The 15,011-nt window shown below is 40.0% G+C and overlaps 1 protein-coding gene across 6 annotated transcripts in view; it reads left to right on the forward strand.

Moving 5' to 3' along the window:
* Positions 1-15,011, forward strand: part of Nr2c2 (nuclear receptor subfamily 2 group C member 2) — a 66,852-nt gene that overhangs the window by 21,825 nt on the left and 30,016 nt on the right. For 3 of the 6 annotated variants that reach the window (XM_029535002.1, XM_029535005.1, XM_021191523.2), the window contains exon 3: positions 13,885-13,995. In XM_029535002.1, coding sequence (XP_029390862.1) covers positions 13,885-13,995 — 111 coding nt within the window. Of the gene's footprint in view, positions 1-12,277; positions 12,323-13,200; positions 13,241-13,884; positions 13,996-15,011 lie in introns of all 6 variants that reach the window. The other 3 variants (XM_021191524.2, XM_029535003.1, XM_029535004.1) reach the window with 2 other exon arrangements.

The raw sequence follows: 15,011 nt of genomic DNA on the forward strand, positions 1-15,011 counted from the left end.
TTTTTTTTTTTTTTTTTTTTTTTTTAAACAGTATTTCAAGATTAACCATAAGGCTTTCCAGACCCATGTGCCACCTGCCTGCTGACTCTTAACTTGTTGGAAAACCATCCTTATCAGGCTTAGTTCAACCAAGTATTTAGATGGCAAGTCTTTTGGTTTGCATTTCTGGTCCTTCCAACATACATAGCAGCACATAGCCCATAAAGCATGCTGCTGAGTGGCAACTTGTGCCCTTTCCTCTAGTGATTTTTCTCATAGTTTTTTTTTTTTTTAAACAAACAAAAAAAAAAACCTTTATGAAGAAAGTGTGCTTGAGCCACAACACTCATGTGGCAGTTAGAGGACTTTTGTTTTGATTCTATTCTATTCTTCCATCATGTGGGTTTGGGAGATTGACCTCAGGTCATCAGGCTTACACAGTAAGTGTTTTACCTACTGGTAATCTTGCTGGCCCTGGCTGGTTGAGTTTGAAAACAGGGACACACTCTTTAGTCCTGGCTATCCTAGAACTCAGTTTGAGGATGACCTCAAAATCACAACGATCTATCAGCCTCTGCCTCAGTACTGGAATTAAAGGTGTGCCCTACTACCCCTGGCCTCCTGAAAAAATGTTTTAATTGAGCAGTCTTCCCTTACTAATTTCTTTGGCTTTTTGAGACAGGGTTTCTCTGTGTAGCCCTGCCTGTCCTGAAACTTACTTTTTTAGACCAGACTGGCCTTGAACTCAGAGATCCTATTGCCTCTGCTGGGATTAAAGCTATGTGTCACTATGATGAGATAAATTTTTTGAGACAGGTCTTACTCTGGCAACTTTTGACTGGAACTTACTTTATAGACAGATCTCTAACTCATAGAGATCTGTCTGCCTCTACTTCCCACATGCTTAGATTCTGGCATTTTAAAAAGATGTCCCTGCTCAGTGATCTTCTTGTCTTCAGCTCCTCAGATGTAGGATGATAGGCAGGCACATGGCCACTGCACCCGGCCTTTTGTGTGGTGCTATGAATTGAACTCCAATCCTAATGCTTATGTGGCAAGTACTTTATCCATTGAGCCATCTTGCTAGCCACTTAACTAATTCTTAGCTCAGATTTTTTTGTCTTCTGCTTTTGTCTTAATATACTTTTATGGCTAGGATGTCTACTATATTACTGAATCAAAGTGGTAATAGCAAGTATCCTTCTTTACTTAATCCCCATTTTAAATAGAAGGGTTTGAGACAATTGTATGAGCTTTTATTCCTTATTAGAATAGGTACATTTTCTAGTTGGAATAAAAATGATGAACTTAGCAGATATTGAGTTTTATCAAGCACTTGTCAGAGCCTGGTAGGATGACCTTTGAGTCAGTTAATGTGGTAAGCTAGACTGACTTTGCTGTTGAATTCCACAGTTAAACTGAACTTGACATGAGCTTTATACTTACACATTTTATTTGCATCTGTGACCATGAATTTGATTACCTTTTTTCTTAAGTTCTGGTGTTCGTATTGCTAGACTAAAATAATGCTAGATCTTGAAAGATGGTCCTTCATTTTCTGTCCTCTGATAGTTTATATGACACTGGAACTGGTGTTTCTATAATACTCATAGAATTTGTCTGTAAAATTTGAAGAGCTTGAAGGAATTTTTAAATACCTTCTAAAAATAATAATTTGTCTAGTTTAAGATTTATTAACACATAATTGTTGAGAATAACATTATAGCTTAAAGTTCAAGTATCACTAGTTATACCTCCCTCCTTTCTGTGTAATGTGTCTGGGTTTTTTTTTTTTTCTTTTTTTAAAATTGTTTTCATTTCATGTTTTGCCTGCATGTGTCTGTGTGAGAGAGTCAGGTCTCCTGGAACTTTTGTGAGCTGCCCTGTGGGAGCTGGAAATTGAACTTGGGTTCTCTCAAAGAGCGAGTGGGTCTCTTAATCACTGAGCCATCTCTCCAACCCTTCTGTTTCTTTCTTTCTTTTTTTTTTTTTTAAATGAAGATATTATGAGCTGGGCGTGGTGGCGCACGCCTTTAATCCCAGCACTCGGGAGGCAGAAGCAGGCGGATTTCTGAGTTCGAGGCCAGCCTGGTCTACAAAGTGAGTTCTAGGACAGCCAGGGCTATATAGAGAAACCCTGTCTCGAAAAACCAAAAAAAGAAAAAAAGAAAGAAAGAAAGAAAGGAAGAAAGAAAGAAAGAAAGAAAGAAAGAAAGAAAGAAAGAAAGAGCGAGCGAGCCTAGGTTTTAAAAGTCTTCATAGGCAGCTCTTTAATAGTTGAGAGAACAGAATACTTTTATACCTTATCCAAATAATTTTCTTGCTTCCTAGATGGGTTTTAAGACAAGCTTTAAAAAAAATTATGAAAAAGATCTATTTTAGACTTGTGAAAAGTAAGATTGTTCAAAGTACCAAACTTTAGCACTATATGTGGTCTTGGAGGGTAACCTTTATTGGAAGTTCTTTAATTAGAAGAAAATCAGATATAAGATGGCCACCACTTTTATTCCATTACCTATCTCCTCCACTCCAATTATGGTTGCTTTTATTCTTTGTGAGTTTATTATCTACAGGCCTAGCCCTTTTCCACATAAAAGGTAAGCTTTAGTAAGACTAAAACTTTTGTTATTGTGTTCCCTGGGTCCTATACATTGGCTTGAAGTATAATGAGTACTTAAATTTTGCTTGTTGGGCTAGGCATAGTAGTGTACTTCTAGCACTTAAGAGCAGGTAAATTTGAGGCCAGCACCATCTTACATAGTTTCAGACCAACCAGAAAGAACTGTGTAGTGAGACCTGTCTCAAACAGTAAGGTAGAATTTGCTTATTGGATGAACACATTTTTTGTCTTTTTTTTTTTTTTTTTTTTTAAAAAGACTTTATGTATGTAAGTACACCGTTGCTATCTTCAGACACACCAGAAGAGGGAATTGGATCCCATTACAGATGATTGTGAGCCACCATGTGGTTACTGGGAATTGAACTCAGAACCTCTAGAAGAGCAGTCAGTGCTCTTAACTGCTGAGCCATCTCACCAGCCCTGGCCTTTTAAAATATACATTTATTCAGTTGTACCCACAGTGTGTGTACTACTTTGTGTCTCCATAATGCCATTTTACAGAATATTCTATCTGCAGCTTGCTATATAGACTGCAAGAATCTAATTTTCATAGCTGTCTTATATTGTATAATAGAACATAGCATACCTTATCAACCCATTTCCTAGTATGAGGGATTTATAGTTATTCTAACCTTTCTCTGTTATAAATTATAAGAGGTAACTTTTTTTTTTTTTAAGATTTACCTATTATTATATCTAGGTACACTGTAGCTGTCTTCAGAAGTACCAGAAGAGGGGGTCAGATCTCATTACGGATGGTTGTGAGCCACCATGTGGTTGCTGGGATTTGAACTCAGGACCTCCGGAAGAGCAGTCAGTGCTCTTAACCACTGAGCCATCTCTCCAGCCAAAGAGATAACTCTTTAAGAATATTAGGTTATGTGGAGGTGGACGGATGGACAGGAAGATTAAGATAAATGTTGCATAAAATGAGGCAGAGCCACACTAGAGAGCCAGTCTAATGGCTTGAGTATCTGATGGGCTGCCACTTTTCATGGAACTATAAGTATCTGGCATTTTCTGCTTCTGCTGGTGGTGGTGGGTTCTTTCCCACCAGACCCTTAATGAGGAGACCCTTTCTATTTCTTAGATAATTCGGGATAGAGCCATTTGTGTGTGGTTGATCACATCAATAGGATCATGAGGTCAAAGCATGAATAGATTTTTGTGTGGAACCCTCTGGTTTTCAGAAGTTTGGTCTTGTAGCTTTTTGCTTCTCCATATACCTCTTTCCTTTCACAGACACTTATTGGCTATTGCCAGTGAGTTCTTGGAACTGTAACTAGTTGTTGATGGAAGGACTTTTAGTCCACCTTTTCTAAAAAGAGTCTTCATCTTCCTGAAATGCTCTTTTGAAATAGTATCTGAGTCCCAGAATCTGAGGAATGCATGGGCGTTTAACTTACATTGCTTTAAATCAGTACACATACTGTACTGATTTAATTGGAAAAAGGGTTTTGTTGTTTTGTTGTTTCCCTGAGGCCAAGCTGGCCCTAGAACAACCTATGTAGCCAAGGATGCCCTAGAACTTTTGATATCCCTTCGTTTACCTCTCCAAGTGCTGGGACCATGAGCCTTTGTTACCATGCCTGATTTATGTAGTCCTGAGGATCTAACTAACCTAGGACATACTGCATGCTAGGCAAGCACTCTCTGGACTGATCTACTTCCTTAGTCCAACTTGAGCTTAAGTTTTAAAATTTACTGTATCCACTTTTGTCTCCAGCCCATGTTAAAACAAAACAAAAATGGCACACTGAACCTCCTCCTTTCTTCCTTCTTATACTTTTGCTCTGTTTTGATGACTGTGAACATTCATCTTGTACTAATTATTGAAACAATGTGTACCTGGATCAAATAGAAGACTACCCTCAGGCCTCAGTAGATATTTGTGTTTCCAAGCCAGAGAATCTGAATTGTTAGTTTTTTGTAAAACTGCATCTCTAAATTCACTGGTGCCTCAGGAGCTTTCTTTCCTCAGTGGCCTTGGAGGAAGAGTTGGCTGAAACTTGAAGCAAGCCGTCTCATGCACCTCTGGCATCCTTCATACACTGACACATTTGTTGCCCATCTTCCTGCCCAGACTTTAGACTAGGACTGCAGCTCTGCTCTGTTTGTGTGCTGGGCATATGTTTGATTGATGTAGGTTATGTTAAGCCTGAAAATTATGAGGAAAAAGGCTGAATCCATGATTGTACAATTGAAGCAAGCTTTATTAAATACTGGCCAGGAAGATGGACACTGGCTGGGACCATAGCTGGAATTCCCAGAGAGATGGCACTGAATTAGGCTAGTCGGGTACTTATAAAGTCAGAACCCACAAAGCTATTCAGATGCTGTAATTAGGGTTTTCTAGAGTCACAGAACTTATGGAATGAGTGTGTGTGTGTGTGTGTGTGTGTGTGAGAGAGAGANGAGAGAGAGAGAGAGAGAGAGAGAGAGAGAGAGAGGAGAGAGAGATGGAATTTATTTGAGAGAGAGAGAGAGAGAGAGAGAGAGAGAGAGAGAGAGAGAGAGATAGATAATGGAATTTATTCGAATGACTTACAGGCTGCAATCCGACTAACCAAACAATGGCTGGCTGTGAATGGGAAGTCCAAGAATCTAGTGGTTGCTCAGTGCTATGAGGCTCAGTGTTTGAGCTGGTCTTCTGTATAAGCTGGAATCCTGAAGAGGTAGGTTCCAACAGATGTGCTGGCAAGCAAGTATAAGCAGGCAAAGAACAAACCCTTCCTTCTTCCACTGTCTTGATTGTAGGCCTCCAGCAGAAAGTATGGCCCAGATTAAAGGTGTGCCTCAAAAACTGGATTAAAGGCATATGTGTCTTCTAGCCTCAAGATCTGGATCAAAAGTTTGTGTCTTCCAGCTTTGAGATCTGGGTCACAAGTGTATCCTCCATTTCTGGGTTGTAGTTTGTTCCAGATATAGTCAAGTTGACAACTGGGAATAGCTATTACAGGTGCTTATAAAGCCGTAACCCACAAGGCTATGGTATTTCCAGCCATTGTCCAATTGGGAGCAAGTATATATCCTGATGTACTTCCTGCCTATGTACCTGCAACTACACACAGGATGTGCAGTTTGGGGAAAATGGGCTTATAGCTTAACTTTAGCTCTTAAAGACAGTAAACAAGTCCATTCTGTTGTTCTTGGAGTGGTGACCATATGTTTGAATGCAGTGCAGACCATATGTTGTTGCCTATGCTTCAGAGGTTCCATATCTATAGAAATATTAGCTTTGACATAGTGAAGTTGAATATACTGTATGCAGACTATGTTCTCCAAATCTCTCTATGCCATGTAGTTTTAAAATTGCTTGTAGTTATTTATTTTCCATAGTAACATTCTGCAAATTTCACTAAAGAAAGGTGATCTGTAAAGGGAAGGGTAGTGGGAAGAGAGTTAAACAAAGCCACAGGAGTCTAGGTAAAGGGAAGCCTTGGTCATCATGGTAGTTAACAGACCGCTTCAGCAGCTAGCTGGCAGAACAGCAGAAACACTTTGGTTTTGCGTTCATGGTTACAGTGAATGATAGTAAACTTGACCTTCAGCAAAGCAGGGTCACAGAAAGGGCATCTTTAAACAGCCTTGTCTGCTATGGCAAATGGACTCTGCACAGCAGAGTTTGAAGGCTGTCCACCAACCCCTGGCTGATTTGGTTACTATGTGGCTTGGGAAGTTGCTGAGGAAAAAAAAAATGTAAATAAAGCTGCTGGAAACAATTGGCTGGTGAGTGTAAATGTGTGTCTGTGTGTCTGTGTCTGTGTGTGCTAGTGCAATGGGGAAGAGTAGAAGAAAGCAGACCAGTGGGGTCGCGGGTAGCACAGGAAATCTTCTCTAGTTGTACTTACTTGTGTATGCATGAATGTGCAGGGGTGGTGGTGGTAGAGGGGGGATGGGGCAGCTCTAAGCAGTATATTTTAGTAGAAACTTGTTTCCAAAGCTGTTAGTAAAATGCACAGTATTTAGAACCCAGTTGTGCATTTGGAGGAATTCATATCTATTATGCTCAAATACTAGCAGGCTTTTCTTCTTTTTAGGGACTAGTGTGAGAGTGTGATGAGTACATTGTTTGTTTTTGCCAGGTAATCTGCCTATGAACAAAAGATTATGTACCAGATTGTTATTAATTATCACACTGTTTTACATAATTGTGAGATATAGCTGTTGGCTTTGTTTTTTTCAGTTTTGACACAAGGTCTCCTTTGTCACCCAGGCTGAACTGGGGACTCATGATCCTCCCACCTTATAGATTTGTGTGTGTGTTCATCTATATTATTTAAATTTGAGCTTTTAAAGGTTTCAAGTGCAGAACTTGTAGGTCATCAAGAGAACATAGCTCATCAGCTGGACTAATAATTTTCCAGTCCTTTGTGTTAAACAAGTTGTCGTCTTGGTTAGTTTTTGTCAAGTTGAGAAGGGACCTCAGTTAAAAAAATGTCTCTATATATAGTCTGTAGGCAAGGCAGAGGGGTATTTTCTTGATTAATGATTGCTATGGGTGGGTCCAGCCCATTATGGGTGGTACCACCCCTGGGCAGGTGGTTCTTCGGTATGTAATACAGACTGAGATAGCCTTGAACTAGCCAGCATTCCTTCATGGTATGGTCTCTGCCTCCAGGTTCCTGTCTTGTCTCTTGGTGATGTAGTATGAGGTGAAATAAACGATTTCTTCTCTAGGTTGCTTTTGGTCATGGTGTTTATCATAGCAGTAGAAGCCCCAAATTAAAACAGGTAGACTCTATAGTTCAGGAACAGCATATCAGTTCCCCTCTGATGAAGCCTGCTACACAGGTGATGCAAACTTCAACAGAGGGGTCATTCACTGCCCAGTGACCCAAATGCCATGGTCATTTGAAACAGATAAAAAGAATATGGTTCTTTTTTAGCCTAGGCTGCCTGTAGCTCTTTAGGCATTTGCATTGTTCATTATTTCCCCTGGACGTTAAGAATTCAGAAGTTCCTGATTGAGATTTGTAGCATATTAGGTTGGTTTGCCGATTTTTCTGTACTATGTTTGAACTGTTTTACTTTATGGAAATGTTGCAACCTAAATTTAGAAGTTTTGTTATCTGCACATTGACTCCATGTTGTGCAGATATTCTTCAAAAATGTTTGTTTTTCAGCAGATGACTGTGTGGGAGGAAGTGCTGTGCAGTGATGGAAGAATGTGAGAAAATCTGAACTTACAGTTTGAGAACTCATCCATGTCCTTGGTTTATGTAATAAGCTTCCAAGGGAGGCACTGAGCTGTACCTACATGATGTCTAATTAGCAGACAGAAGATCTAAGCAAAGTCCAAATTCAAGGCTGCAAAACAGAGACTTCTTATTCTTTCCCTAAGATAGCATTGTTCATTCACTAAGCATTCACTGTGTGCTCAGAAGAGAAATAGTCATGTATCCCTGTTCTTAGATCACTGAACAAATAGGGTAGTACCCTGTGAAGAGTGCCAATATCCAGGACTGTGAAGCCTATAGGAGACAATCAAGCCAGTTTGAGAGACATTAAAGGCAGGCCACAGAACCTGGGCCTTCATTAGACTATAGAGATAGCAAAGATGACTGGTGTATTGGAAATACACGTATAACTTCATTTCTTTCTAAATTTAGTCTAAGCTGCAAACTATGAAAAGGTCTTTGTCCAAACACACCTGTACACCTTCATAACCAACTTTGCACACAGTTTCATGGGATCCTTCCTTGATTTATATTTGATAACAGGGTCTCTCTCTTTAGTTGGGGTTTCTATTCCTGCACAAACATGACCAAGAAGCAAGTTGGGGAGGAAATGGTTTATTCAGCTTACACTTCCACATTGCTGTTCATCACCATAGGAAGTCAGGACAGGAACTCACACAGGGTAGGAACTTGGAGGCAGGAGTGGATGCAGAAGCCATGGAAGAATGCTTACTGGCTTGCTTCCCCTGGTTTGCTCAGCCTGCTTTCTTACAGAACCCAAGACTACTAGCCCAGGGATGGCACCACCCACAGTGGGCCCTCTCCTCTTGATCACTAATTGAGAAAATGCCTTACAGCTGGATCTCATGGAGGCATTTCCTCAAGGGAGGCTCCTTTCACTGTGATAGCTCCAGCTTGTGTCAAGTTGACACAGAAAGCCAGCCAGTACAGTCTTCCACCACACCCCAAGATGGGGTTTCCCTGTATAGAACAGGCGGGCCTTAGACTCAGAGATCCACCTGCCTCTGCCTCCTGAGTGCAGGAATTAAAGGCATATGCTTTTACAAAGCTCAGATTTCTTACTCCAGTCTCTCCACCCACAGCATCCTTAGTGCTGGGATTATAGGTGACTGCCACCACACCCAAATAAGCATTGCTATTGCTTCGGATTGGAACCTAGGGCCAGGGCTGGCCCTTTCATATAAGACAAGTGTCTACCATTGAGCCACACTCTCCACTCTAGAGTTCTTTATACTACTAGTAATTTTCTTGTAAAAGCACAAGTACTCTACCCCAGGTATAACACATAAACCTGAACGTTGCCTGGCAGTTGTACTTGAGCATTTAATTAAATCTGTCCTCTGCAAGCTGAGAAGTTGAAGGAGGTAGAAGATAGCAATGGCTAAGGCACAGACCCAGCTGGCACTGAGATCGAACGCAGGGAGAGACAGAAAGCAGAGGCTTAAGACTAGGTGGAAGAATAGCTGGTGTTTTTATGTTTTGTCATCAGGCTGACCTTATATCACTGTGCTGAATGTTTTCCAATATACATATGGAAGGATAATGTATTTCCAGATTTATTTATAATGCTAGTCTCTAAATTCAGACACTTGCAAGCATTTCTTAGAGGTCCTGTTATGATATCACTTTGTGTTTAAGTAAGACCATCTTTATGCTGCTTCTGATAACATTGCAATGTTTGATCTCAATTGTCAACTTACTAGGATTGAAAAATGGAAGCTGTATTGGTAGCATTTCGTGAGACAGTTAGATAATGAAGGCATTGACCAGACAAATGGATTCATCGCTTGATGGAGTTATAATGATGTTGATGGGAAGTGGTGAAATGTAGGAGGTGGTGGTTTGTTGCAGGAGTTCAGTCTTGGGAGTGTGTCTTTGAGGACTGTATTTCTGTGGCCCCTTCTTTTCTGTTTCTTGCTTGCCAAGTGAGAGCAGCTCTGCTCTGCCTCATTGCCTCTGTGATGACTGAAACAGTGAAATAGAAATAATTTCTCCATTTACATTACTTTTCTGTTATCTGTTAAAGCAGCACAAAAGCATAACATAACTACTATATTCCATCTTTAAGGCCTCGGGAGTCTAGACTACTAGTCTTATCACTTCCAGAATTGAGCATCCCTACATACTGACCCCCAAGGGTGCTTGAAGCTATTCACTTAACCTAAATTTAATACTGAATCCATTGCCAGTATGCTTCCCCAGCCAACCCAGGTAGAGTCCTTTGGTCTTCTTTTATAAATAAGATTGCATTTAGGGCTTTTGTGTGTGCTAGGCAGGCACTGTATCATTGTGCTGTATCTGTAGTCCTGTGCTTCTGAAATAAGGAATCATGAATGTGACAAGTATATGCCTACACAGGTAAAGAAGCCAGACTGCAAAGCTTAAAAACAGCATTCTCATAGCCCAGCTCAGGTTCAAGTATGACATAGGCCCAGTAGTTGCTGTAGTTTTGTGGTCTGAAAATTTTTTTCCTGGGTTTCTATAAAATATTTTTGAATACACTTGATTATTTAAAAGACAAATTTGTTAATGTAATTTATATATAAATTTTAATTGTTAGTCTAATATATATATATATATATATATATATATATATATATATATATATATAAAATATTGATTGTAAAACTCAATAAATTATCACAGAGAAAATGTTTCCATGTAACTACCACCCAGGTTGAGAATGTAGGGGTGTGAAATCTAGCTCTTTTGGTAGAGTGCTTGCCTAATTTATACAAAGCACCCATCTGTAATCCCAGTGTGTGGGAGGTAGAAGCAGGAAGATCAGACATTCAAAAATTATCCTTGGCTACATACTGGGCTTGAAGCTAGCCTGGCATACGTGATACCCTGTCACCTAAGACAGAAAGGGAGGGATGGCAGGTCGAAGAATGAGGGAGGAAGAAGAGAATTTCCCAAATTCCAGAAATTTAGACATTTCTATTTTTCATTTTCATTCACTCCTCCTTCCTCCTCAGAGCTGACCTCTGTCCTGTTTTTCACACTAGTAATTAAATAGAGTTTTTGTTTTTGTCTTTTTTTTTTTCTTTTCTTTTTTTTGGGGGGGGGGTGGTGGGGGGACAGAATCTTGCTGTATAGCCTAAACTGGCTTCAAACTCTGAATCTTTCTGTCTTGGCCTCACAAGTGCTGAGATTACAGGTATACAAACCTAACCTCAAGTGGAAAATTTTGTTCACTCATTATTTTTAAAAAAATTAAACATGATTCACAATAACAATATAATTCACATTTTAATCTCTACTTTCTAATTTTATTGACCTTCAAAGAAACCTGGAATCCCTAACCTGTTTTATATAGCCTGGGGAATGATATATAATGGCCATATTTTTGCTTTTGAATGAATAAGTAAAAGAATAAATGGCAAGAGTTAGATATTTTTCAAAACTGGTGCTCAAAACATCTAGCAGAAAATGACTGGAGTAGTTTAGGCATTTTTGTCTGGAGTTCCTAGTAAAAGAACAAATAATAGCAGAAAGATAGTGTCAAACCAGTGGCTTACAAACATCTAGTAGAAACTAACTTAGGAGCCCGTTAAGGCAGCCAGCTGGAGTGCCCCTCATCAGTTGTAGGCAGAACAGTGTGTCCCTCTGGGGTGAGGCTTCCAAGCACAAGAAAACATAGCCACAAAGAGAGGTGACATCAAATTCGGTACTTACTACATCCCGCAGAAATAGCCTGGGGAAATTGAGGCAGTCAGCTAGAATTCTCAATTGAATTTCCCCTTCAGGGCTGAACATCCCCTTGCCAAACTCTCTGTCTTATCTTTCTTCTAATTGTATTTTTGTTACTCATCGTCTGTTGGTGACACTTGGATGATCCCATAACTTGGTTGTCTTAAGTACTACACTGAAATGCAGACATCCCAGAAGTGAGAGTGGTAGCTCTCCACATTGCTTTGATTACTATAGGTTTTAGAATGTTTGAAATATAGGGGTGTGAGTCCACCTACATATTCATTTTCTTTTACAGGATTGTTTTGTTCTGGATTCCTTGCATTTTACATGGATTTTTAGGACCAGCAGACCAGTACATGGGGAGAAAAGAACACTAGCAGGATGACTTTGCACCTGTCAGTTTAGGAAGCAGAGCCTATTAGCTTTGTATTCTTCTGGTCTGTGAACACAGATTACTTAGGCTGTTTTAATCCTTTCAGTGGTATTTTTAAATTTTTTTGTTTGTTTGTTTTCTTTTTCTTTTCCCCCCTCCCCCTTTTTGCAGGGGGTTGGGGGTTGGGTAAGAGGAGAACAAGCACTCACTCTAGTCCAAGCTGGCTTATGGATCTCTGTGGCTTATGGATCTCTGGTTGGCCTCAAACAGCAATCCACTGCTTCAAGTTTCTGGGATTACATGTGTGAGCCATCACATCTGGATTGTTTATGCTTTGTTAAATTTACTCCCATGTTTTTGTTTAATGTTATATCATCAGTGAGATTATTTTCTTAATTTTGTTTTCAGATTGCGATTGCCAGTGTGCCTGCAACCCTGGAACTCTGACTAGTTGTAAGGGGTTTTTTTGTTTGTTTTTTTTTTTTGCAGTTTCTGTAAGATTTTTATGTAATAACATTTAATATGCATATTAAATTTTTTACAGTCATGGTATATATCTGCTTCCCTCATCTTTCTTTCTTCCCCTTTTGCTCTCCCCCACCCCCCTTTAGAGTTTTCTTCTTTCTCTTCCCAGTTCCCCAGCTAGCAGTTCAGTACATTCACACAGCGGTAAAAACATCCCTGGTCTTGTTTTTCATCTTGGGGGAAAGCTTTTGTCCTCTATCTTTTATCAGAGTGAGTGCTTTCCTCATTTCATTGGATTTTTGTTCTGTTTGTTTGTTTGTTTGTTTTGGGTTTTTTTGTTTTGGTTTTGGTTTTTGTTTTGTTTTGAGACAGGGTATCTCTGTATAGCCCTGGCTGTCCTGGAACTCACTTTGTAGACCAGGCTGGCCTCAAACTCAGAAGTCCGCCTGCCTCTGCCCCTCAAGTGCTGGGACTAAAGGCGTGCGCCACCATGCCTGGCTTTGTTTTTTTCTTTTAAATCATGAAAGGGTGTTAGGTTTTGTCAAGTGCTTTCTGTCTGTTTTGTCCATTGCAGTGATCTTGCATCTCTTGCTGAACTGTGATTTTCATGCACAGAACCAGACTTGCATTCCTTAGGAAAGCTGCACTTAGGCATGCTCCTGGATTCAGTTTGCTTTCTTTTGTTGAGTTTTTAGATCCATATTTATAAGATAATCTTCATGACATCTTATAAGGTATTGAGCAATATTGGCCTCACAGAATAAATTAGGGAAATATATTTTAGAATGTGGGAAACATGACACCTTTATATGATATTGGTTCATGATATACTTTTAATCTAGGAAAATACTGTCTTCTTACTTCAGGTACCCAGGTGACCACTCAGCACGTTGATCCTCGTCTTTGGTAGGTATTATATGAGACCCTTGTGTTCATAGTGAACTTTGCCCAACTTGGTTCTGCCTGAATCTAAGAGGCTGCCAAACCCTTCCATAAATGCTGCTCCCAATAATCTTCAGGGCTGTGCTGGTTCCATTTGTCATCCATCCCTTGCAGTGTTGTGAAAGCCTTTCTATTAAAAGTTATCACAAAAAAAGAATTTTACAGCTGGCTTTGGAAACAGTGGAAAAACTTCAAAGAACATCTCTTTTAGAAGTTATTCTGATAGCTTTTTTAAAAAGGTCATGAAAAGCAGAACTGATTTGGTTTATCTTTGTGTTTTCAACATCAGAAGCAGCTATTTTAAGATGGTGTTTTCTTAGGACCATCATGGGCAGTATCTCACCATTTCCTTTTTTGTCCTGTGTTGATACCTCAGTAGTCAAGTTGGTCATTCCAGGCCACAGCAAGAGCAAGAGGCATGCTCCTGCTAGGCATGGTTGTGCATACCTGTCATCCTGGAACTAGGGAGGTAGAAACAGGAAGGTCAGTAGTTCAATAGTTGGAGGCCAGCTTGGAGTTTATAAGACCTTGCCTTTGAGAAAGAAAGAAAAGTGTAGTTCTTAGGAAATCACTGGGTGCCTTCCTAAACCCCATGTTCTCATCCACAGGTACCACGTACACAGACCTCTTGGCCGGAATCTCCAGGGATGACCAGCCCCTCCCCGCGCATCCAGATAATTTCCACCGACTCTGCGGTAGCCTCACCTCAGCGCATTCAGGTATTCATGTTAGTTCCACTGGGTTTCTTTACTCTGCCCAAAACCAAATCTGCCTAAGAGACTCACTATAGAGTATTTACCTCTTGACATCAAGTGCAGTGTGAGCTCATTCATTTTGAAAGCAGCAGGTAACAGTTTATATTTGTTTAAGTTATTTTTAAAGCAAAAGTATGAATTATTGCTTCAAAATACTGGATGACATACCATTTTATTATTTACTTGCTTCCAAATTGAGGCAGTATATATTTTGTTACGATCAGGGATCCCTTGCTTTGAAGAAGAGAGCATCAGATCTCATTATGGATGGTTGTGAGCCACCATGTGGTTGCTGGAATTTGAACCTTTGGAAGAGCAGTCAGTGCTCTTAACCGCTGAGCCATATCTCCAGCCCCACAGAGTAACTATTATTACTCTTATTATTAACTATTACTTAAGCAGGGGCAGGGCTTTAATCCACTGAATATTTTTTGTCTTCTTTTGAACAAAAAGACTTTTGGAGATTATAGCAAGTAGCTGGGAGGAAGGGATAATACATTGGTATTTGATTATCTAGCTAAATCAGAACACATGAACAGGGATGAACAAACAGAAAAAAACATTTGCAGGTAAAGCACCTGCCAAGAAACCATGGTGACTTGAGCTCAGTCCTTCAACTAACACAGGAATGAAGAAAGAACAGATTCTTAAAAGTTGTCCTCCTATCTTTACATGGACACAATGGCATGTATGCACCTTCACACACACACACACACACACACACACACACACACTGTATTAACTCACAATGATAAATAAGACGTTTTTAAGATTTTTGTTTTTAAAAATAAAATGATAGGGGTCTGCAGCCCTATAGGTGAAACAACAATATGAACTAATCAGTACCCCCAGAGCTCGTGTCTCTAGCTGCATATATATCAGAAGATGGCCTAGTCGGCCATCGTTGGGAAGAGATGCCCCTTGGTCTTGCAAACTTTATATGCCCCCATACAGGGGAACACCAGGGCCAAGAAGTGGGA

Source organism: Mus pahari, chromosome 2 (genome assembly GCF_900095145.1).
Source record: "Mus pahari chromosome 2, PAHARI_EIJ_v1.1, whole genome shotgun sequence".
Taxonomy (NCBI): domain Eukaryota; kingdom Metazoa; phylum Chordata; class Mammalia; order Rodentia; family Muridae; genus Mus; species Mus pahari.